The sequence below is a fragment of the Manacus candei genome, unplaced genomic scaffold (genome assembly GCF_025592945.1).
Source record: "Manacus candei isolate 608988 ecotype Guabito, Panama unplaced genomic scaffold, ASM2559294v1 h1tg000023l, whole genome shotgun sequence".
Classification (NCBI taxonomy): domain Eukaryota; kingdom Metazoa; phylum Chordata; class Aves; order Passeriformes; family Pipridae; genus Manacus; species Manacus candei.
The window spans coordinates 10,004,119-10,030,391 of record NW_026138071.1 but is presented as its reverse complement, the minus strand read 5'-3'; the positions used below and the strand labels follow the sequence as shown (position 1 = coordinate 10,030,391).

The window sequence follows — 26,273 nt, the reverse complement described above, 5'->3', positions numbered from 1 at the left end:
AGAAAAAACTTTTTCACTGTTAGGATGATCTGGCATTGCAATAGGTTGCCCAAGGAGGTGGTGGAGTCACCATCCCTGGAGGTGATTAAAAGGCTTCTGCATTTGGATCTGCGTGATACAGTTTAGTGGTTTAGGGGTCACAGTGGTAGTGCTGGGTTGATGGTTGGACTTGGTGATTTCTTCCAACCTTGATAATTCTATAATCCTATGAAGCGCGTTCAAATAAGCTGAATTTTATGTTTCAGGGTGGAAGACTTATCTGAACAGGCCAAACCCCCAGCTTTTCCATGTCCAACACAGTATGGTCAGCTTGGTGGATGGTGGGAAATGTTGCCTTCCTTTGGGGAATCAAGCATTTGCTGTTATTAGGTGGAGTTTGTGAACTTGTGTGAAAAATCTAATTGTGTCTCAGAGCCTGTGTTCTCTAAGAAGTGGCAAGGAACTGAAAATATAAAGAACTTTGTACTTTTGTCCCTAATTATGATCAAAATAGATATTAGTAGGGAAAAATGTTAACTGTAAGAAAACTTGTTCTGTTCTTTAGTATGCTTTTGGTTGTCTTTGGTCAAATGAACTAAGAGATTACTGTAGTTTTATGAAAGCTTAGTTTTTAAGGCTTTCTGAAAACAAAACCTGAATCATTTGCACTGCAGTGACAGTTCTTGCCCTGCTCAAGGATAAGCCAAAAAGTGTTTCATGACAAAAGTAGTTCAAGGTAATTAGTACCTTGTTTCTTTAAATTAAATTAGAAGTGCAAAAATAAAACTCAAGTAAATCTCAAGGTGAAGAACACTCAAATCTTTGAAATTTTACCTTGCCGCTTTTGTCTTTTTCGATGTTCTAAACAGGTAGATATTTTTATCATGTCGAATCCAAATATACTCCCACAATGTTCTTTCCAGGAAATCAGTTGTATAGGGACCTCAAATACACATGACTGTAGTGGAACGTCACTTTGCTTTTTGTATTAACAAAGATTTTCATGTAAAGCTTTTTGACAAAGAAGAGCTAAAAGGAATTTTATGTCAAAGAGATGTTTATTTGAATGTGTGCTATTCTAAGTTTATGAGTAATACTGAGCATTGACTGTTGTAATTGGAGTACCATTAGGTTTTTTACACCTATAATTCAGGGTCTTTTAATGAGCCTGCTTGAAGCCTCATTCTTCAAAACTTTGCATATAATTCTATTAGCAGACATAAATGTCTAAGCCTTTGGTTCTTAGACCTTTTCATGATGGATTTTTTGGCTGATGTATTTGTTTTCTTGACTTTTAAACAATGTGAAAACAAAAGGGGTTTTTATTGAAATGTAGTAATGCATGAATTTCCAAGTAATTTCTGAGGGTTGAGACATCTTTTCCAACCAAAAGATGCATTGCTTAAATTTACTCTGTAATTCCAGTCTGTCTGTTTCTTACCAGATTTCCTTCCAAGTTGGAGAGCATTGCACATAGCCTCCTTTATCAGTTCTCAAGTCTTTTTGCTTTTCAGCCTCTAAACATATATCAGTTTTTCCTATGTCTTCCCCTTAAATTACATAAAAAAGAGTTTGAAAGTCAGAAGGGAAGGGAAAAAGTCTTTCCAACTGGTTTACAGATTAGCAGTAGAAACATTCTGTACAGAACCAACTTGAAGAGCTCAAGGTTTTTACATGGAGTCTCCAATATACGGATTGCAAAAAGGATTCGGTTGGATTCCCTTTAGTGGTGTCTCGTCTGGCGGTCTGCTCCAGTCTCTGTGTTCTGTTCTTCATTTACATGGTTGTACCTCCCCACCAAGGAAAGATTTATTGATATTACAGTAGATTAAAATTATTTAGAGCCCCATTAAAACTTGCTATCTTAATGCATGTACCTTTGTACTTTGACCAGTCATCTTAACACTGTGACAGAAAGTCACTTGTCTGTACAGGTAAAAATCAGAAGGCAAGGTTGAACAATTTCTCATTTTAGCAATCAGGAATATTGCCTGGTTTATACTGGATGTGCCTTAGCACAATCTGTCTGATACATCAGCCTGAGGAAACTTCAGAATAATCGTTTGTTTGTTTTCTTTTCTTTTTGTATTTTACTTTATCTTCTTTACATTGGTTCATTTGTTAGTATATCTTTCTTTTAGAGATGAGAAATTATTTGCTTTCTGTCAAACTATGAACTCTCAATATTTTAATCTATTAAATGAATATAAATAAATATATTTCATACATATATATGTTACTGCCCAGAAAGAACCCAAGCAAAGACAGTAAACATTGTAACTTCGCAAAAATAGCATGTCTTTTTTTTTTCCTTTCTTATGAGCAAGAAAACAAGGTCATTCTAACTTTTGTAGTTACTAAGATGTTGTCTCTGCAAGCTTGTTTTTTAATCTGCTTATATCAGGAAAATGTTAGGCTTAAATTTTTGCAATTTGTACTAATATAAAATAAAAAAATCATCAGTACTGTCAAAGATTCTGGTAGACATTTTCCCAATGTTTGTCAGATTGAAATGATTTTAATAATCCTTTGGATTTTGATTGTTTTGGGCTTCATCAGCCTCAAAGTCAAACCTGAAGTTTCTTTTCTCTTAGGACTGTTTTCTCAGTACAAGAAACTGGCTTTTCTGTGCTGTATTTTGAATAAGAAACCTCCGTTGCAGTAGATCTAATAACTTGTCTAGAAAACCTTCTCTGAAAATTTGGAAACCCTGATTTTTCAAAAAGTGATTCTTTAATATTCATCCCTTGAACTCTGAGTTGACTACCTGGTATTTTGATTTTGTGATATCTCTAAAGTACTGTGTAATTACAGGGTGGCGAGGGCAGGTTATGGTACAAACAGTGCCCATTTCTTTGACTTGACCATTAAAGCCAGGTGAGACTGCAGGGAATTTCTCTGATGCTGCTGAGTCACTTTTGATAACTCAGTTTCATTGAATTTGATATTAAAAGATTAAACTCTCATGAATGGAGCTTGAATTGTCATAATTTTCAGAAGGAATGCGATATGATAGATATTAACACTGTTCTTACTTATAATTGTTCCCAGAGATGGGTGCTTTTATTTAGGGTTAGACTGGGAAGTTCAGGTCGTTTTGTAGCAGCTCCATACCTGCCATAGACAGATCCATGATTAAAAAAGTATTTTACTGGCAGATCTTTCTCGAGGTGGCTTCCTGTTGGTGGCACAGTCATACTGTGATACTGTGGTAAGGGAGGGATGCAAGGGGTCAATAAGATTGTAAGAACAGAACACTACTGACATCTTCCTCTAACACACCATTGTCTGAGTGGTCTTTTGATCAGAACAATTACATGTTCCCATCTCACTTCCCAGGACACACAGTCTAGATAAATCAGAGTGGTGTTTAGTAACACTCAGAAAATGAGACCCAGCCTTAAGTTTGGTTTCGGTTTTTTTTTTCCATTTTGTTTTCTGTCAGCTTTCTTCTCTGGTCTTATAAAACCTCTGTAGTCTTGTTCTGGTCTACTTTTGTCATCTTATTGCCCAGTATTGTAGACACCTGCTTTATATCAGGTACTGCTGTATTTATAACATAAATAGTTTCATAGTTTTGTACTATTAAATGAAAGAGGGTAGTCAATGATTAATAGTTACATTACCTTAAATGCAAAAAATTTGGTAAAATTGACAACTTAGGTGTTTGTTATTGAAGGTTTACAACCGCCTTTGAATTAAAAGCTTTGCAAAAGAAGGAGAAAATGCGAAGTAGTTTACTGTACCTTTACAGTGCTTAAACTCATGTAAGATGATAGCATTTTTATGATTTTATCATCATAAGACTTTGTTATTCTAGTGTTGGGGTATTAACTGAAGAATGGAGCTCAAAGTCAGATCAGTTTTTTTCGAGGAGTTTTGGTACAGTTTTTAGCATATCCTTGCATTGCTACATTTCTGATGTTCTGAGAGTTATCTATTCAAATAAGAATTTGAGAACTGTAGAACCAAGCAGAGGAATATTCCCATCCTACTTCTGTGCATAAATGTTACCACAGTAAGTGTAATTTGGATTTTACATAAACAAAACATACATCCATATAAACATCACAGTTAAACCTGGTTGGTGTCCACCAGGTGGAATTAACTTGATCATGCATATAGAATAGTATTGCATATTTGTGATTGATAAAACAATTTTATATTCTTTATACATGTGTATTTTCTTGTATCTATTTACAATAGATAACTGAGGACTTGCTTGTTCTTTCACATGAAATTCCAGAGCCACTAGTGCAGTATTGTTGTTCCCCCAGAATTTTTGCTTCATGATCTTTATAACTCTTTGTAGTGGTAATCTTTATGCTGTGCCAATGTAATTAAGAGATCAAGCTAGAGTTGTAATGAAAACTGGACCAAATGCATAGATCATTGTTTCCCTTTTGTAAGAAAAAGTATAGAAACTGACAATAAACCTCAGATCTCTCACCCTTCTTACCACACTGTGTAACAGAGGACAATGGGTATCTGTGTCTTAACATCTGCAGACCACTTAGATGAGTATCTTCAGGATAATAGTTTTCAGTTTGGTGCTTGTATGGCAGGAACTGCGATGGCCAGGCAGTGGAAGGGCATCCTGTTACGGACAATTGATGTTCATTCTTTTTGTGTGTCTGCAGAGGCAGGAACTGATACATCTTCCAGTTGAGGATGTTAGAGCTTGGGGTTTCCAGGCTTTTCTAGCAGTTGATTATTCCTATTAACAAGGTGGCATATATCTTTAGCAAGTGGTGAAATGCTGCAATGATAAGTGGGAGATAACAGTTGCCCAATGGCCATATTCTCCCTGTCTTCAACATACTTAAAGTTGCTATTTCTGAGGGCACTCACACTTTTATGACTGCCTTTAATTTATGAATAAAGGGAAACCTTCAAGACAGTGTACTTAATCGTGTCTCTCATGATAGAGTCCTGATGAGAGTCACCTCAAATGGGAAGATTTAAAAAAAAAGCTAATCAGGCCACAGAAATTTTTTCAAGAAGGGCAGCTGTGGGAGGAGGAATTAAGAGGGAGAAGAAATTAGACCTCTGCTCTAGTAACAACGTGAACTTTCTTTTCTCCCGTTTCAGTCACAGAACATTCATTTGCAGCTAATCAGCTCATATTTTAGCCCAATAGTGTACATGATATTTAATACTTAAGTCTCAAGAGAGAAATGTATATCGGTTATCTTAGAGGTGTGCCTGTGCTTCTAATTAGGGTACTGATGAGTTGTTCCTGCCTATTTCTGATATGTATGCATATGCTGCATACTGGTATGTCTGTCTTTTTGCTTCTTAATTTGATATTATATCCACAGGAAAACAAGATACACTAGATTGCCTTGTGATCAGAATGGGATTTTTCAATTACTACATTCTTAGGCTATAAATAGCTTTTTTATATTAGTTATGTTATGATAACTCCTGTTACTGATTACATTAAGACTTGGCGTTTATGAACAGCTGCAAGCTCTTGATAATGGCACAGAAATGGTATCAGCTGTTGAGAAACAGGCTGGAAGTTTGCAAGAATTTATTCTCATAATCACTAGAGTTTACTGCTATGTAGTGAGAGGGAAGTCCATGTAATAGAAGAGTTTTCTTATATAACTCGGCTGACAGAACTTTATCAGTGTGCTTTTCTACTGGGCTTGAACCTATTGATTGCAAAAATAGGCAGCTGAAAAACTTTGCAAGGAGCACGTGTAACAATGTTTTAAGATTCCACAAGTTTGTGAGGAGAACTGGTGAGGATGGAAAAACTGCATTCTGTTCTTTGATCTGCAAAATTTAGAGCTGCGTTAAAGAGCAATGTTCAGATTTTTGCCATTGTTCTTGCAATGTGAACCCTTCCATTTTGGTAAGCAGGCAGGATCTGCCCAATTTCTGCCTAATAAAATAATTTCTCATTAGGGCGAAAGCACAAGTGTCCATATCCTGATTTTCATACTTTAACTTAGTTCCTATACTGTATTTTAGTACGTAATACTTATATCTATTTGTTCTCATTAAGTTATATTTTAAAGTTATTTTCTTCTTTGAAAATTTCTCAAAGTATGGGTCATTGGAACAGCTGAATGATGAAGTCATCATGGTCGGATGTTATTTTTCTTCTGGAATGGAGACTTCTCAAATCCTAAATAAGTTTATTAAACAAACTACTCATCTTTTCAAGCCCAAAAGAGTGGAATTTGTAGGATAACTACAAGGAAGTAATGTGTAACTTAGTGGAGAGGAAAGGACTGAGTAGATCTAGACTTTTTCTATACAGTTATTGTGGAGAAGTGATGGAAAAATACTCTCAGTCATTGTATTTGGGGCTTATACATTCATATAAAACCTTATATGAATCTCTTAGTGTTTTCCTAAACTATTCCAGCAGCATTACAATTTTGAAGTAGGGATTATACTTGAAAATCATGAACTGGGAAAGAATTCATAAATACTCCTCTAAATAAGAGAATACATGCTTTGTGACTCCAGGATAGAAAATGCATTACCAAGTCAGTCCAAGCAGTCTCAATGTGCAATGAGGAAAGTACATGGTTTGTGACGTTCTGTACTTGCTTGACTGAGTGCTGGTGGATGACTTCTGTATAACAGAAATACGAACATGAGAAAGGCTTCTCTTTCTCAAATAAAGCTAGTTCTTTCAGAAGACAAACATATGGAGACAGTAAAACTGAAGCCAGTGATTCAGCTGTGGCACTGTTAATCTGTTTTATGTGTCTTTGTCCCTTCACTGTCTTTCTGCAACCTCTGTTTCTCTTTGCTTTGGTTCTATATGTGTTACTAAACACATTTGCCTGTGAAAAACTGACCCTTGACAAATTATTTTCCAATACAACCAACCTGTGATCTTGACTGCCAGAAAATACAGTCACTGACAATTTTTATCCAAGAATCTTATTTTAAGTATGTTTAAGGATCAGTTTGACTCAGTTATATCCATAGTTATAACCAGGGGGAAGAAGAAAGCTGACACATGGGTTAGTACTTGAAAGATTGCATTAAAATTAAGGAGTTCGTAGTTCGTGTGGTACATGTTTCTTGGCCAGCAAGAGTACAGTGATCTGCTGAGAACTAAAAAATGGCATATTTCAGGATGGCTTTTCAGTGCAGGGTTTGAGATCCAAAGTTATCTTGCTTTGCCCTTAAACTGCTCCTTCATGGTGTGTGTGCAAAGGCTAGAAGAGGGAGAACTAAAACTATGAATTGTGCTTGTTCTTTTTTTGTGGTGCAGCAGTCTCTTAAATTAGAAGCATTTAATAGGTGGATAATTGTATGAATAGACAGGAGAGATCACAATGGCTCAAACTTCTTTGCCAAGTTCCTAGGTACCTTATATCTGTGTTGCTTTACAGGTAGTACAGTCTGTGCAACCATATCTGCATATCTTGACCCTCTAAGAGGGTGTGCTGTGTGTTCTGTTTGAAGACTAAGATCTTGCTACATTTCTTTGTGTAAGGGACTAAAGGAGTAGAAAGACAACGACTTACTCAATCACTTTGAAACCTTTCTTTTGTAGAGTGATTTCAAAGAAACTGGTTATTTGTCAAGCACATGGAAATGTACCTATGTAAAAATACCCTGTACATGTTTCTACGGTCTCGCAATAACTGACTCTTCTAGCAAAGAGACAAAGAGATTGTCTGTGCCAGGCAGACAGGAGCACTCTCTCAAGGAAGTGCAGGTAGCACCACAAATAACTTACCTGATTGATATTGGTCTTGTAATAAACTTATGCCTTAGCTTAAAGAAAAAATAAATACAAAAAATGGCATCAAAGTTTTTATAAACCTTAATGGAATTATATTATCTAGAATTTGATTTTTTTCATCAGCAAAAGCTGAGTCTGATTTGCTCTTGTTACTTATAAATGTTCACATTCCTGCATTATATCCGGCAGAGCTAGGAATAGATCAGCTCTTGTGACTCCATAGTCAGTGCCTTAAGGACATCACTGACCTTCCTCTACTGACAGGGTATCTCTATTCCATATGTTGTTATAAAACCCTTACTCGGAGCTACTAATTTTCTAAGGACATTTCAATTCTTGCCCACTTCAGTTAGTCTTGCTTTCTTAAGTGGCAAGAAGTAGAAGTGGTTTATATTTTGAAGTATCTAAAAGGTATCTGCACAATGTTTTCACAACTGTATCTGGTAGCTTAGTGACAAAAATAGGAGTGAAAAGCTGCATAAACATAGTCATTTTACAGAGCTCTCAAGCAAGTGAACTGGATCTGATTTCCTTCCTGTCCACCAGCACCAGCAAAATTCTTTGCAAACCTGCCATGGACAAGTCAAATCTTTTATTTGTAGGGACAAAAAAAAAGTGGTTATATATGTTTCCCTGAAGGCATAATTGGCTTTCAAAGCCTTTCTGTATCTCACATTTATCAACAAAACTCCTCTTGACTTTCACATGGTGAAGTGGTTCTGCAAGGCTTGTGCTTAGAAATTGAGATGTATTTTATTAAATTTATTTTATTAAATGGGTGTTTGTGAAATTTAAAAAAAGAAAGTATTCTTTAATGGTATTTTTAGTGCTCTTAGGTGCAAGTGATGTTTACTTTCATTAGCATACATAAATTACTGTAGTATTTTTATTTAAAATCTAATAACTATTTGAATATTGGACTTTTATTACCAAGTCAAATACAACACTTAAGTTTTTACTTACTTTCTGAATAGGTCTGGTCTTTATATCTGATTGGAAAAGGTAAAATACAGATAATTTCACTGAGGAAAAGAAACCTTTGCTTCACTTTGCAGACAAATAGGTCAATTTTATTTCAAGAGCCTTTAGTACCCAGGGATAAGGAAAAATGGCCTGGGTTATTTTTGTTTCTTTCCCAATAAAGTCAGTAATGCGGTGATCCAAGTTTTGCAGCTACTATTTCTCAAATGTTTTTTCATAAATCCAAGGAAAAAAGATTGTAGAGGGAGTTTTTTTCCTGTTGCTGCAAACATATGCATGTTTAATATTCCTGTGAGTAAAATGCCTACAGGATCAGGCTCTGATACCACAAGTTATTTTCTAAATCTTACAGCAAAATTTTGGAGCTATATTATAGAATTTTGAAAACGTGCTCCCATAGGAAATAAAAACTGCGTGCCTGAAAGGTAAAAAACCTAATTGCAAATACTTGACATTTATCATAGCTATAGTAGAAAAGGTTGTTAATTCCAAATGTTACAGAATTAGCACTTTAAACTTGATCTCAGGAATACTTTTTATTTTCTCAAAAGAGTCATAAGGATTTTGGACTGGAGTTTAAGAGAGAAAAATAAAAGTCAATAAATACCTTAAACCTAGAAGGTTAGTTGCTATGGATCTGTTACTGCTATAGACTGAATGTAAAATGAGTCAAAGTTAAAACTGGACTTTTATTATTGAAGCAAGGAAATGGGTAGTATCTGCTGTATTTTACCTTTCTTCATAGCTTTATTAAAAGCTCTTGTTTTAAAGCTAACTGAACAAGGATCAAATGTCTGCCTCCAAAGAAATTCTCTTTGTGACTTGGCATCGGTTTCTTATCAGTTTTTTTCCATATTGTGTCTCAATCAAGAACAGGTTTTGAAAGTTTAGGAAAATATTTGTCTTTACTTCCTATTGCTTGCCAGTATTTTATAACTATTTGAGAGCTGCTGGTAAAATGCCAGTGCAATGCAGGTTATGGTGTTCGCTCCTCTTGTTCATTGACAGAACTTACCTAAGCCCTACTGATTTTAGGATTTCAGAAAGGGGATTTAGGATGAAAATAGATGCTTTGAATCCATAGATTCTGAAGTATCTTGTTGGTGCTAGTGACTTGTTATGTTTTTACCATTTAGAAAACTTACAAACCAGAAAATTAGATGCAATCAAATTGTTTATTTTTAATTTCCCAGTATGTAGTTTCTTATGTCTTGGAGATGAGATTCTTCTCTAGTTATTTTGGGGTTACTAAAGAGTGTGCTGATTTCCAGTTACTGAGGGAAAAATATTATAAATATGATCTAGTGAAATTAGCATGGATTACCAAGTCAGTTCTGAATAATTATAGGACATATACATCAGATACGTGCTCAGTAATATACTTACAGTGACTGCCTATGGAGCTATAGTAGCCTGCACATGTGATATGTTATTGTTTGAGATGCTATGAATACTTAGTACAAATAATTTTTTCAGAATGTCTGCAGTATTCAAGTACAGGGAACACTGTTTCTGATGAGAACTGCTTGTTCAAGAGTAATAAAAGAAATATCCAATATTACAGTTCTAACATCTGTTTAATAATTTGTTTTACAACAGGATTACTGCTTTGTCATGCTGCATAAAAGCAGAAAACTGTTTTTCTGCTATTAAGCACATTATGAGACCTTTAAAAAAAGATTATAGCTTGACTTATCATGTAAGCAATGCAAAATGTTACCCTCTTTGACCTAGAAGGAAAGAAAAAACCCTGACTTCCTTAGTCAAACCATGTTAATGTAAACAGATTTGTTATGCAGATATTTGATACATAAAGTAATTATGTGAGTGCGGGTGATCAAAAACTTGAGTTCATAAAACAGCCTTCATTTCACTCACTTGCAACATTTTATGTGCCATATTTTCGGGCCTTGGTTGCATTGCAAAATTAGAAATTGCATTACTTAAAGGGGTGTTTTGCTTCTGCTTTGATTACAATTAATTAAGAATCAGAAAATTGAATTCCATGGATTCACTGCGTCTATTCTTATGCTCAGTTACTTTCCTGAAACCTTAAGATCAGGAGTACTGAAGTATGTTTTGTTTGCTGGAAAAAGCCAGGAAAAAAACCCTGAGACTGTAACCACTCAGTGTGAAGTGCTAGAATGCAATCTTTAACGATTTGTTTTTTGTTTTGACAGTGAAGACAAAGTTCTGAGTGATAGAAATGCATGTTGTTCTGCTTATTTTTATAGCCAGAGATAATCAGTGTGGGCCTTTCCAAGGACAGAAGACAAGTTTTCAAGCTCTTTGGTTGGTTGATTTCTAGTTTCTCCTACCCCAGTGTCTTCTGTCATTGGCTTTGAGTAGGACTGAATTCACATAAATGGAGTGACATTTACTAGAGCCTTAGTCTTTCCTTTGTGCTGACTCTCCAATATTTAGGCTATGAGAAATTAGGCTTTAAGGAATATTGCTAACTACTTTTTCTGCTTTATGTTATCATCTGGATGAAGGTTGGCGAGTTCTGTGAAAAGCAGGCATGAGTTTGTCTTCCAGAAGAGTAACATTGCCTGCAGTTATGCCAATAACTCTGCAGAAAAGGGTATGGCATTTAAATCAGTCTTGTAATTCTGACGTTAGTATGGGTTGGTAACAACATTTAAACGTGGCTATATTTATTTTTGCACTTTTTATTTCATTTCTCTTATGTAATAAGAATGTTTCTTTTCTGATAAATGTAGATTTTTTTATTTCTCTATATGAAATGTTTGCATAATATACATAAATATTATGTGTACATAACTGAATTTTTTTTAAAGGTGCTTTTTTTCTCTGTTTTGTACTTTGTACAAGAAATTATTTTTCTTAGAGATTAATGTAGTTTTAAAATATAAAGTGTCATGATTACATTAAAGTATGTCTCTGTAGAAGGCTATGTTACTGTTCCTAATGGAGGATTACTGGAGTCTGCTTCCACAGGTTTTGCACCACCTTTAAACACAACATACTTTTTCCTACCTTTTCTGGCTAACATCTTATTAGTGGATGGCCCATCAGGTATTTTCTCCATAGACACTGTACTTACCTTTTTTTGTTGTTGTGTCAATAAAAAGTGGAAGCAATGCAAAATCATTACATCTATGTGCACTAGGATTGCTTAGGGTAACTCTGTGCATGGGGGTGTCTATGAAGTTAAAAATACACGTGGAAATGAGGTACGGAAATATGACTCTCTGCTGAGCCAGATATATTAACTTATAAGAAGTTAGTTCAAACAAGCTCTAAGTTATTAATTAGTTTGATTTATTTTGTAAATGTGTAGATATTTTTCAAAACCTTATTGCTGCATAATATACCTGACTCACTTTTAATAGACTCTTCTGTTACTCAAAGGCTTTTAATGTACCAACATTATGAAAAATGAAAGTTCATTGAAATATTACTACAGTATTAAATGGTTCTCATGAACAATTTACATAGAACACAGTATATACTTATGGCATAAGTCCAGTGGGTCTAAAGTAGTATATGAACACATAGAGCTTTCATTGATTTGGAATACATGGTATTCTTTAGATTATTTCATTTTTTGAGTTGGATGGGAAGCCTGTGAACATACAGTTTTATTGGGATCGATTGGTACAGATTAGACTATACTACTGTCTTAATAACACGATAACATACTACTTTTCTGGTATAGTAACTTTCAGATTTAGATATGTGCAAGATGTGCTCTTACACAGTGTTATCTAACAATTTGCTATATCTCTGTTACACTTCTCAAAAACATTCCTTTAAAAATTGTGGTTTAACTTTTCAGCTCTCATTCTCTCAATCCTGTGGTTCCTTCCTCTTCTTCTCTTCCTCCCCCCAACACCCCTTTAGATCGCAAATCTTCAGTTGTCATAGTTATTATTTTTGTCTGTTTTTTGTTGTTTGCATGTTAGGAGAGAAAGGTCTTTGTTCTTGCAGCATGTAGTAGTGTTAGACTCCTCTGGTATGCACACAGCAGTACTTGGTGCTGTGTGGGAGGGGAGAGGTGTAACTTTGCTCAATCTAGCATTCAGAAGGCTAGGAAACTCAGTTTTAACTGTACTGTATATTTCAATGGGTTGCTTTTCTTTTTTTTGGTGTTGAGAGGTAAGAATAATTTTCTGAGGAAATGTAAGAGTTTTTCTTTTTTGATAAATTCAAAGTAAGATAAATTTCTGTGCATCCTCTCTCATTTTTACTTTTCATGCTACTATCAAGTTAACTGTCAACAGTTACTGGCTTTACTTCTCTTTATCTATGCACTTTGTAAGCCCAAAATAAAATTAATGGAAGTAGTAGGAGGAAGCAGCACAGGATGTTGCCTTGGGTAGGTAGCTATTGAGTTACTGTTGCAAAAAATTCTTGAAGGCATATGTCCTCAGTGAGGGCTCACTCTATGCCAAATTTATTAGGCTTGTTTATGCTTGTGGTGGTTTTATCTGTTCATGTAGAATTCCTCCTGAAATTATCTCTTCTTTCTATTTAGAAAGTGGTCGTGTTATTTCTGTAGCAATATTCTGATTTCTAGAGCTGGAATACTGCAGGAAGGGAAGGCAGGAAGGCAGACAAGAGCCGTGCTTGTGAGGGGAAGCACATGTGCATGTGTAAATTTGTTCTTGTTTCTTGTGGACATTAGAACCTTAGACATAACCTTTGACTTAAAGTAGTGCACTTTCTATTTCTTGTAGCACAAGAATGACCTAGAAAAGTACAAATGTTACATTAGCTCTGCATAGTCAAGATAAACTTAAACATTAGCTCATGAAGTATTACTTTAGAGTATCAACCATCCCCAATCATTATTTCTTCAATTCACAGAGTGAGTAATTATGTAAGAAGTCTAGTTTAATTATGGTACTGCAAAAATTGCAAGTATTTTTATCCCCTTATTTCTCTCACACAAAATGTAAAATTTTGCATTGTCAATGCCCTAATCTGATTGTTCTGCCAATTTCTTGAACACATGGGTTTTTCTCATTTTCATTCCAAATGTCTAATATGCTTTGTCCAAAGTTATTTCATACTTTCTGTTTTAAAATCTGATGTGAAGTGCTCATCACAGTTGATGTGTTTCATTCTCAAATAATATATTTTTAACTAAAGTTACCAGGCCTTGTTTAGATTCCAAGGGGTCTTTTAGCACAGACAGGAAAATTACATACTTGATAAGCATGGGGAATTATATATATTGAGTACTATCACAACCAGATTTATAGCATTTATAGACTAGACATGTAATTAATCCAATTCAGAGTAAATGTCTTTATTTTCTGTATGAATAACTGTACTCCTCTAAAAGTGTTTTTAAGAAATTAGATTTGAAAGGTCATAATGAATTCAAGACACTGTTTTACAGTCAAAGACCAATCATTTATTCAATATAAACACTCACAAGTCTACTGGACTTATTATATAGTAGAAGTCTTGGGCACATGATGTTGGATTCAAAGTGTAGAAACAGAGAGACTTGTAGATTTTTTCTACAACAGCTGGGAACTTCGTAGCACACTAGGTTGGGTGCTGTTAAGAAGCATTGTGTACATAGGTAGCATATATTGCTGCTGAATAATTTCCAGTGATTCTTGAAGGGATTGTGTAGTGTCTTTTAAATGGAAGAAATATTGATTAGAAAATGAGGATATGATTTAGATTGCTCAAATCTAGGGCTGCTGTAAGCATGCAAATTTCAAGATTCTCTTGCGTCTTTATTCCATCTATTTTTCTGGCCTGAAATCACATGCTTTAATCAACACTTACCCCTCTCCCAAGGAAAAATGGTCACTTAAGCCAAATTGTACCGAGAATTAGTAATGTCTGTCTGCAAGATGAAGAGCATGAAAGTAATTTTTCAGTTTTGCATTTAGGTTCCCCGAGATGAAAGGCCAATGTGCTGATCCAGGAATTTTACATAAGGCACTTTAAGTGACATGATAATGGGGTCATTAACTGAATACCTTCTATAAAATAACTGGAGGCAGACCAAGCATTCATGTGTGAAACATCTCTTTGTAAGGGCAGTTTGAAAAATAGTAAGTTAAAGATGCATAAACAATACCAATGCCCTTTTTGTCTTTTCTACAGTAATAGAAATAAAAAAAATACAATAATAAATAAAATAATTCAAGACTGGGTTGGATGGGGCTTTGAGCAATGTGGTCTGTGGTCTGTGGAAGGTGTCCCTGCCCATGGCAGGGGTGTTGGAACTAGATCATCTTTAAGGTCCCTTCCAACCCAAGCCATTCTATGAGTCTATAATACAATAATAAAATGTTTCTATAATACAGTACATCCTTGAAGTTTTGAAGACAGATGAGAGGAGTTGGAGAGAGTGGGCTTTAAAGGCCTAAAGAGTAGTGGTCAGCAAACCTGTGGTAATTGAGGTGAAATATTTGAAGTTTTTATTCAAAATAGAATATTTTATTTAATGAATTTTTGTGAAGTCTGAAAGAAGTAAAGGGGATAACCATGATAAAGCAGTAGGATTGGCCTCACTGGAAATTCAGTATAGGATTAGGTTTTAGAGGTAAATTACTAGGATAAAACATCAGTATATGCTGCTACTGTATCTACAGAGTTTGATACGAACAGAAGATTTTGAGCCAGGGCAAGAGTTGACGAAGGTTGAGAAGGATGAATATACATGGGAATGGGCAGAGACCCAAACTGAATTCAGAAGGTTAGTGTGTTTTTTGAAAGAAGTTTATATTTAAAATTGCCAAAAGGCCAAGCTAGTATGTAGGCTCACAGAAAGGTCTTGCCAGCTTAGCACATCTAACATGTGCTAGTATAGCTGCATTTTGTTTGGGGACATCTGAAATTCCCGCTTACTCTTAATACTGAAAAACTTTGTGAAAGTAGCTTTACAAATATCTATCTCAGATACTTGTTTGACGGAGCATACAACTTATGTGTTAGCTATGTAAAGATTAATGAACTACCTAAAACAGTCTTCTGTCGTACAGTACTTGCAGATACTAAGGTACCTACTTGTGATAGAGGATGGCGTGCGGCTAGAGATTCAGTTTATGGAGGACAGGGAAGAAGGAGGGTGGCAGACTAGCATTTTCTGTCATCATGGAAGAGCTCTGGTTAGGACCAGGGACTGTTTAGGAGAGAGCTACAGACAGGACTCCTCAAGGGAAGGTGTTGCAGCACTTTTCCCCTCCCTTATGTTGTTGACCAAATAAATCTAGATCTGATACTATACTTGAGAAAGGTTCTAGACCAATTTTTTCATTGAATATGTACTCTTTATACTCAAGCAGGCACCTAAAAATGGATTCTGATATAGCAGTCATATACCAGTTGACCTGTCGTATTTGACTAGCATAAAACCAGTAAAACTTCCTACTGTTTTTATTGTGTATAAAAATGATCCCACATAAAAGAAATCAAAATAGGACTAACTTTAGCAGTCCCTATGGTTCAGGTGTGGGTGGGGAGAGGGAGGTTTTTTCCTATCCTGTGACACTCCAGTGTCAACAAACAATCAAATTTTACAGGATATTTTGTACACAAAATTATCAATGGTCTTGGAATTTAAAATCTGTAGCACTATGCTGCATAGCTGTTGTGAAAGGTAAGTAGGGATGTATATGTGTGTGTGTATGAGAGGCTGAGTAGTAAGCACACAGAGCTTTTTAAGAAGTCTTTTAAAATCTCAGTGGTTTAATACACTTGGTCATTACTTGTCCTTTGTATAGTTTGACAAGGTTTAGTGCCACAATTAATGTTGCACTCTGTCTCCTCTCTGTCTTCAGTTCTTGAACAGATCTTTGATATGTTTTTCAGTTTCTTCTTGCCTTCTTTGAACATCTAACATTCTTCATACAGTAACCAAGGAAATTGGCAGTGTTTAGTGCCCTACTCTGCTCATAATCCTTTTCTGTGGGCAGAAATCCTTTGGAAAAAAACCCAGCTTTTTCATCAATTGAAGAAAGTGCTTGGCCATTTCCTAGCTCTAGTACTTTAGTTGCCTCTTGAATAAATTAGGCTTCAAGAAGTCAGAACTTGACCTTCAGACTGTGTTATCTAGCCTTGAAGTATATCAAGAGCTATTGCTGAATAGTTATTTCTGCTAAAGTAAACCCTCTACTGATTATGCTGCATTGCTCTATATGAAGGGAGAAACTCAGCAAATGGCACACAAGGTGTTGGCATCAGTCTTATTTGAAAAATCACGTTTCCCCGACTTATATGTCTTCTTATATGTTCTTTTACTTTGAACATGCTATAACACATAAGCAAGTACCTGAAAAATTAGATTTTCTTTACTTTTGATAAACTGAAACTACATCAGTGAATACAAAGAAAATTCATCACATTGAACCAAGGAATTATTCATATTTAAACTTGCTTTCTTCCTCATTTTAATGCTGTTGCTATGAGTACTGCCCATGCCCCATACTTCACCACTCCTTGTTTTTCTGCCTGTGGGTCAGGAACAGAGGCAAGACTAGCCCAAAAAAACAACAGCTACTTTAAGGACCTAAAGAAGGTGTTATGACTGATCATGTAGTGGGTGTACATGGCAAGTTTTTGGTAGCAGGGGGAGAGGGGCTCTACACAGGTGGCTTCTGTGAGAAACTGCTGGAAAGTTCCCTCCATGTCCAACAGAGCCAATGTCAGCTACCTCCAAGACAGACCCTTCAGTGGCCAAGGCTGAGCCCTTCAGTGACAGTGGTAGTGCCTCTAGGGTGACATATTTAAGAAGGGAGAAAAGTTTGCTGTGCAGCTGCACCTGGAGAGAGAATATGTGAGAGGAACAGCCCTGTAGACACCAAGGTCAGTGGGGAAGGAGGTGGTCCAGACACTGGAGCAGAGATTCCCCTGCAGCCCATGGTGCAGACCATGGTGAGGCAGCTGTGCCCCTGCAGCACATGGAGATCCAACAGGAGTGCAAAGATCCGCCTGCGGGCCCTTGGAGGCCTCCACACCAGAGCAAGTGGATGCCTGAAGAAGGCTGTGACCCCTGTGGAAAGCTCACGCTGGAGAAGGCTCCTGGCAGGACCTGTGGACCTGTGGGGAGAGGAGCCCACGTGGAGCAGGAGCAGAGTGTGAGGAGTTCTTCCTCTGAGGAGGAAGGAGCAGCAGAGACAACATATGAGGTACTGACTGTGACCCATGTTCCCTGTCCCCCTGTGCTGCTGGTGGGGAGGAGGTAGAGAAAATTGGGAGTGAAGTTGAGCTTTGGAACCAGGGAGGGGTGGGGCAAGGTGTTTTAAGATTTGGGTTTATTTGTCATTACTTTTCTCTGATTTGATTGGTAGTAAAACTAATTTCCCAAGTTGAGTCTGTTTTGCCCGTGATGGTAATGAGTGAAGCTATCTCTCCCTGCTCTTAACTTAACCCATAGGCTTTTCTCTCCTCTGTCCAACTGAGGAGGGACAGTGATAGAGTGGGCACCTGGTGCCTAGACAAGGTCAACTCACAACAGATCAAAACTCCTGAACCAATATAATTATGTTGTAACATTAGAAATTTTAGCCTGATTCCAGTTCATCTAAGTCTCTTACACTGATAGTGACTTCCTAAAGTTTCTGGTTTGAAGTTGTCCTTATTCAGTTGCTTTCAACCCTTTATTTATGTTTACATTATTTCAAAGCAACTAATTTTTCATAGTTTAAAATAGTTATATAAGAACAGATTTATTCTGCTGCAGTACAATTTATAATGGGTGCCTTGGGAACAGTACAAAGCAAGGTGAGTCAGACTTTAAGTTACACTTTCCAAGAATACCCATCCAGTTTCTTGACCCAGTCTTTTTCATCACTTGTTGCATATTGTATCATTTCTACTGACAACCTTTGCCCTAACATAACATTGTGCTTTCTTCTTAGACCACTTAGACTGCTTTTCTGAACTAGTTAACTCCCTTCTCCAAGAGGTTAGCAATTAAATAGTATCTAGACTGAATAGGAGTTGGAACCCTCTGCTTGTCTTGTATTAGCTTGACAGCCAGACTTCAGTAGCTCATCATATTATCCACCAGCTGCATATGCAAGCCCTCAGTGTTATGATTTTTCCTTTGGTTCTTTTGATTGTAACTTGTTGGATTGGTGTCTGTCACCATCTTTTTGGGTATCCTGTTTGACAAGACTTTTAGGATGATTATAACACAAATAAAATTCATAAATACATTTATGGTAATATGAACATGACTTGTGTGTGAGAAAGAGAAGCAGCAGCCAGACAACCCAGAAGACCTCTGAATATGGGGTATCACAGCGTGCGTAGAGATGGGAAATGTGCTACTGCCTTCTCAGTTTTCCTGTATGACTGAAGACTGTGCAGTCTGCATACCTTATTTTCCTTTTAGAACAAATGATTAGAGGTAAACATTGTCAAAATAGAATGAATTTTTGAAATTAATAGTGTCCCTTCTTTACTGCATCAACTACTTATCATTATCTTCCTATTTCACTTTGTTCACTTGTTTTAGTCTCCTGCATCAGGTGATTATTACATTTTTGCCAACACAAAGGGTCTGATTTCCATTCCCAGGCTTCCCTTGTCTTTTTTCTGTTTCTTTAGGAGTCTGGATTTGTTGGCAAAAATTGCTGACAGAACTGTAATAACACAACAGGGTATAGCTGAAGGTTTTACATGGTTCGAGTAGACTTATAGCTTTATTTCAGGATTTACGCTTTATTTGGAGTTTATGCTTTAGCCAGAGGGAACAATGTTATGTGAATAAAATAGAAGTTCAGAAGTGCTGAGGGATAAAGTATTCTGTCAGAATAGTTATCCTACAACAGTTAAACCTTGCTGTTATATTCCACTGGTGACTAGAAACAGATACCCAGAGATGACAGTACTGGACTGGAAGGGTTATAGTCTGACCCAGCAAAGCAAGGTTTTTGTCTTATACCAAATGACAAAGTATTTCAGCATTCTAAAATGAGCATTTATTATAGTGGGTTAACCTACATGGTTGCTCTGGACATTTCTTCTACCACTCCAGAAATTCAGAGAAAATTTCCAAACTATATCTTCTTTAACTAATAGTATAAACTTTTCTTTGTCTTAGAGTCTACATTCCTTTCTCCTCTTGTAACCTTCATGGCGATACGTAGCTGATATAGCTGATGACAAAGGCGTTATTCTCTTTGAAGCTGTGTTGCAGTTCAAGCCTAAACTTCTGTATAAAATTGCCAAAGTGAAAGAGTTTTAAGAAAAAAATCTGTTTTCCTTTTTTTTTTCCCCTTCTTTAAAAAATCTATTTCAGGACTACTGCAAAGGAAATGAGAAAATAATTGGTCTCTTAGCAGTGTTATTCAGAGACTTGGTCTTTCTCACCTTCAGCAAGAGATCTGCTCTACTGAGAAACCAGCAACATAGTGTGAAAAACCTGGTAGAAACAATAGGTGTACTTCTTTTTATAGCTGGTATCTCTTCAGAAACATAGACTGCAGCCAGAACGTGGCAGTAACAGATTTGCTTTCTCTTGTGCTGGAACACAGCATTCTATTTATCTCTGACAAGCGAAGGATATGTTGGACAAACTGCGCTATTAAATACAGAAAGCCTCATTTAAATAATGTGACATAAATAGGGACAAGCTATTCAAACATGAAGCTGATAACATTTTGCCCTTAACTTTGTTGTACACAGAAAACAAAAACCAGAAGTGTATTTTAGTGGCTTTGTATTTACATTTTTTTCTCCCTCTGTCTTCATACATGACTTCTTTGGAAAGTAGAGTAGTATGTGGATAATTTCTACCATATTTCTAGATTTGGGGTTGAAACCACTGGTACACTGGCAACTTTTTTCATTTTCCATTCATTTTCTATTTCACTAACTTTTTTTAAAAAAATAATGAAATACTGAAATTCCTTCTTAAGTCAGACTCTTTGACTCCTCTGCTATGATTTTTCCATCCCCTCCCTCTTTTTAAGTCCAGTTAGTCTAAGTGGATCTTTTCCCATCAGTATATGGTTAAGTACATTCTAAATATTGCTCTTGTGTGTAGTAAAAGGTAAAACTGTATATTACTGTTTAATATATAAAAGCTATTTAAAGTTAAGACTTAGCTGGCAGTGTGAAAGTGAAGGACTGAAGATACTAAATACCATAAATTTACTAATAGGGCTAATAAGCTGATCACCTCCACTATATTAGGTTTTCATGAAGAAAAGTTCATGTGGAAGTAAACTTTTTTAACCTGAACAATCAAGTTTGATCTGAATACTGATTTCTTCAAATCAAAGAATAAGGCTTTAGAATTTTTTTCAGAAAAGGCTTGGTTTGGGGTCAAAATATGAAACTCTTATCCACTACCAAGATGATTTTTGTATCTTGCTAATTATTTTAGCAATTTGCTGTGTGTTTCATGAGAAATAATAAAGTAGCTCTAAGTGAAGATAATGGGTCATAAAACATGTACATTTAGCCTAGACAACTGAGCTCTATTGGCTGGACTATATGAGCTGAACTGTATCAAAGAGTGTGATGATTCTGACACTAAGTGGTGATGCCTGGCTAAAAGGGAGAATAGCTTTGTGTACAAATATAGTTATTTGGAAGTTGGATTATACCATGGTCTCAACTGAGTTTTAAAATTACTTTCCCTTGGTTAAAGAATTTTAGTGAAGTTTCACTGGGATGTTGTCATTTATTTATTTATTCTTAATGGCTTGGAAGGTGTAAAAAACTCTCTTGACTTCATAATAGTCTGTGTACTGGGTTTAGATTAACTGGAAAGCCATGTGTACTGTGCACTGGAGTTGAGCAGTAACCTACGTTGGATTAGCTCTCTGTCAGTGATACAAAGAAGACAGGAATAGGGAACCTCTTACCCTTCCTAGGGCCAAGAGGCTTTGCAAATAGCCTTGTGTCAGATGTTAATGTACACAGGTAGCATTATTCAATAATGTAATGAAAAATAGCTAAGACTTATTTTTGTCATTGCTTGTAAGACATGGGTCCTCCACTCTGATTTAAGGGCTAGTATGAGTAAGAGTTTGAAAGTACTTGGCAGTAGAGAGCTGTTCTAAAAATGAACTGTTCATTCCAAGTTCATCTTTATTTTGTAGTCTCTTGCTCCATAACTGTTTAATCTTCATAATAGCTCTTTGTTCAAAGGACTTGGGAAAAGTTATTGATACCAATCAATGTGAACTGCATTACCCCACTGACATTTTTCAGAATTATGATGATTACTCAAAACCACTCTAGGAACTGCTATGAACAAGATGGGGAAAAGTTTTCAGAAATTTAAGAGTAGATTTTCTTCTAGGAAGAGACAGATTCAGATAATGTTAACAGATTCTTACCTATCTGCCAGATGATAGGCACTGGTGACTCACAGATTCACAAAGCAATACTCCAAAATTAATATGCTGCAATAGCCCTTGGGCTTTTCCTCTTTCTCAGGATTGAATAGAAGTTTATACTCTGTGCATATCAGATGAAGTAATAGGTGGAACCTAAGCCTCCATTTCTATTGGTGTCAGGATACGCTGAGGTTTGCCATTTAAGTTTCTTTAAATGTTAGACTGTATAACCTCCTATTAACTACTTGCCTTTTCATTATCAGAGCCCCTCTATTTAAACTGACAATTTTATTTCACCTCTAAAGACTAGATCTGGGAACCTGTTCTTCCATATCCGTTGTGAATAATTAATGCAAATAAATGATTTAGCTGCTCTGCAGTGTGTTTATCTTGTATAAGTGCTCCTTTGACAGCTTAATCATTTGGCAAGTCTGCTAATTTTCTTTCATTTCTGCTGTTCCGTGGAATTGTATTATTTGAAATTTTTGCTGATAATGTTTCAACTTCCTCACAACTTTCTAGTTATTTACGCACATCATAACAGTTATACTTGAAATACCTCTTTAGTTGCTTTTGTGTGGAATTTCCGTGGTCTGAAAAAAATTTTTGGTAAGGCAGAATAATTTGAGACTCTCTAGTTAAATAAATTGTCCCATCCACCCCCACCTTTCCTATAAATAATCTACATTCTTTTTAAGGAGTTTATTGTGAGTTTACTTCTGTAAATCCATTTGTATTTCTCACCCTTTATCTGGTCCTTGGTGGTAATGGCTGTTGATAAGTCTTTCACTTTTAATCTGTTTATTACTTCCATTCTTATTTACAGTATGTTGAACTTCAAAATGTAGCTGTTGTTATTTAATTCTTCAATGATAGTAAATTTTTGAGCCAAGTGTCATATAGTTATTGTATGGTTTACAATAATCTCACTTTTTGCTCTAAAAGTAGATGTACTGTGATTTAATTGTCCCAAGTGTGGTAGTTGCTTTCTCTAGACTTTGCCTTTTGTTCAGTTTTATACAGGGAAATGAAATCTTCTGTAACTATTTTATTACTGTTTATCGCTATATTTTGTTTCTGTTGACCATTATTGTAAAACTGAATGTGTCAAATTCAGGATTAAATAATGTTATTTTGACTTTCCTGTTGTCTTTCAAACCTTGTTTCTCTTCAGTTTTACTGACGTTGTCTTTGACATGATTGCATGTCAGCATTGTCCTCATTCTGCCATTTGCTCCAGTAGCATAATGTGATTGTCATAAGCTTCGTTTGAAAGAACTTTGTTGTGTATTTTTACACATGGCTTGTTATAATTTGGAAATCTGCATAATTCAACCTCCCTTTTTATAATACAACATATTTACACATCTAAAGCAGTAGTCATATGAGGGAGCCTAAGTGCTTTACAAATCTTAATGAGTTCAATCTGTTACCTTGCTGTATGGAAACAGATTTCACCTCCCCTGCCCCATTTTGCAAAGAGGAAACTGAGGGACTAATACTGACTTGCCCAAAATCAGATGGGAAGTACGTATTTTAAAACTAAGAAATGGACGTTTTTGCCTATAGGTAATATAAAGTATTTTTTGTTAATTCTTCACCAAATTGCTATTCGGTTCCTAATTTTGGTGTGGTTTTTTCATTCATGGGATGGTCATGGATGGTCGGATTAGGTAGGGCATGGAATTTGTATCAGGAGTCTGAGAGAGGGGAATGACTCTATGGGCTACGTAATATGGACAGTTGCCATAGTGCCTTAGCAAAATATCAGAAGACTATTATAGAAAATAAGTAGAAGTTGTTTTAACTGGTAATATGTGCATACTGTTTCTGTGCAATTAACCAAGTTTTTCAATACCTTCTAAAAGAATATTTAGGTCTAAAAAGATTCATTGTGTTTTAAGGCAACAAATTCATTCATCACTGGAGAAACTGACCTGGCCCATGGTCTTATATTGAAATAAAGGCTGGAAATTAACTTTTTTTTTGCTCTTTGAAACATCATTTTAAAAATGGTTAGATTATGGAAAAAGTATAAGACTTTTCTAGGTTGTGGTAGGAAATGTGGGCAATTTTCCTAGATTTTGCTCTTCCTTTTGTGGCACTTTGGTTTCGTTGCAAGACAGACATAATTGATTATTAGTGTTTTTATATCTTTTAGTGCTTGCAGTCTTAATCTATCAATAATAGATATGTGTATACAAACTTCACTTTTGGTCACTTGGAAGATCAACTCCTCCTCCTTTGGGCAACTCCTTCCTTCTTTGCTGTCCTTTTATTCAGTGCCTTGGCTTACCCTTGCTTTCTTTAAATTAGTCTCCTGAGTCTTCAGTATGTCTTCACAAGCCATAGAGGTGCTTAACTTTTCCTTAATAGTCTTGGTGGTCCTATTGAAGAAGACGACAGCTTCGTTTCATTTCAGGTCACTTCTAAGGTGTCTAATCTGCCTGTTTGGGCTGGTTTTTAATAAATTTTCTGATTTGTACCTTGAGAAGAAAGCAAGGTATTCTAGAAAAATACCTTGACAAGGAGTCTGTGCATGATGGAGATGTTAAGTCTAATGCTCATGCCACCTAAGGTACTGAATATTTTTCTATATGGGAGAAGTGGTCCTTCTGACTCTTGAAGCTATGCTGTGTTCCAAAAAAGAAGTCAGGACTGCTGCAGTTAAACATTGTGTGCACCTTGTTTTAATGACAGATGTAGCTTTCTAAAAACTGTGTGAATCCTTTTGGCCTGGAAATCTTCCCTTTGGAGGAAATATTGGAAGCTGGCATTTTAATTGTAGACCAAGATATTTAAAGGGAAAGTCTTGCATTCACAACTCATAAAGACAGTAAACTTTACTAACATGCTATTTGTTTTCAACCAATTGTGAGTTAACCTCTTAAATATTTTTATGAATGCAGAATTTTGCCGACTCTCACTAAAATCAAGACAGACTATTTGTTGCTAGAAGTCATAAAACAGGTCAAAATGCTAGAAATTTCTGAGTGCCTCCACTGTAGTTAAAAAACACTCCAAATTCCCCTACCCTCTGCCAATATCAATAAGCAAAAAACTTTGTCTAGCAGGGGGCAGGGTTGGGAGTTGAACAAATGCTTCAGGCAAATAGCCTGATAGTTAACACTAAAGACAGGGGTTAGCATAGTATCAGGCAGCATTTCAGGGAAAGTATGGCACCCTGTAGTGTGAGACTTTTTAAGGCCTGGTTTTGCACACAATAACTCTGCATTTAACATAAATGTGACTGGAATTATAATATAACTACAAAAATGCGCAGTGTTTTATTCATGGGGAAATGATTTTAGAAAACACAAGCTGAAGTTAGGTACTTTTATCTTATAAGTAAATGTGCCTTGTTTTTTTTTTTTAAAGGTGATGACTATGCACTGTGTTAATGGCTATTCAGGAGCATTAAGAATCATATAAATGTCAGGTCATATTGGTGTAGGCACCTAAGTATGGAATCCATGTGCTAAGTGGTTCTTTTTCTGTTGGTTCTACCTGGCTTTTTTCACACGTTAGGACTTCGGTTTGAAATTTGAAATTCCTCACTGCAGGGCATATGTTTGTGCTGTTTCTGCAGATTGGAACTTCCGAAACAGATGGCATGAAGATTCTGAAGAATCAGACTTGGACACCCTCTCTTAAAAGTCTACGAACACATTATTTAATTATTGTAGTGGAGATGACAGTTGAGTGTGGAAGAAGACTTGGGGGAGTAGAGTCCAACCTTGCTTCTCTTGCTCCTCCCTCCTCCCACGCTGATTACCTTATGTGCTCTTTGACTTATTCTTTTAAACACTTTCTGGCTTTTTTTCTCCTTCTGGTTATTTTTTAGTATAAGAGCTAGGGTCTACCTTTTCTTTTCCTGTATTAAATGCTAGGTTATGTTTGTCAACATCTATTTTACAATATGAGTTAATTTGATTAGTGAAATATAAACAGTAATATATTTTAATTTGAAGCAACATTTTTTATAAGAATAATTTTTTTGAGGGATAAAGATGTGTTGCACATACTTCTGGGATCTTGGCTGATTTTTAGTATATTGAAAAGTGGAAAGGGGATATGTAGGAATGCTGTACCTCCTTGACTGCTCCCATAGGCAATGAAAATGATTAATGCTTGTCATGCTGAGCCTGGTGCTTTCCTCTGATAGGAAGATCTTGGACCTGCTTATTTCATACTTCCAGTGACTGAAATAGAAGCTATTGAGGTGTTCCTTTTTCTGGCCTTGGGAAGAACAGAAATTTCCTTGTATTTATAAACTAGAGAGGAAATAAGAAGATTTA

The 26,273-nt window shown here is 36.0% G+C and overlaps 1 protein-coding gene across 8 annotated transcripts in view; it reads left to right on the top strand.

Annotated features, from left to right (window-relative positions):
• The window catches only part of GRB14 (growth factor receptor bound protein 14), a 298,766-nt gene that overhangs the window by 6,372 nt on the left and 266,121 nt on the right, over positions 1-26,273 (top strand). Inside the window, exon 1 of one of the 8 annotated variants that reach the window (XM_051787282.1) lies at positions 2,385-11,267. The exons of the other annotated variants lie outside the window; for them this stretch is intronic. Within the exon in view, the coding sequence (XP_051643242.1) occupies positions 11,205-11,267 (63 nt within the window). The 5' untranslated portion in view covers positions 2,385-11,204. Of the gene's footprint in view, positions 1-2,384; positions 11,268-26,273 lie in introns of those variants that run through there. 8 annotated transcript variants of the gene reach the window in all.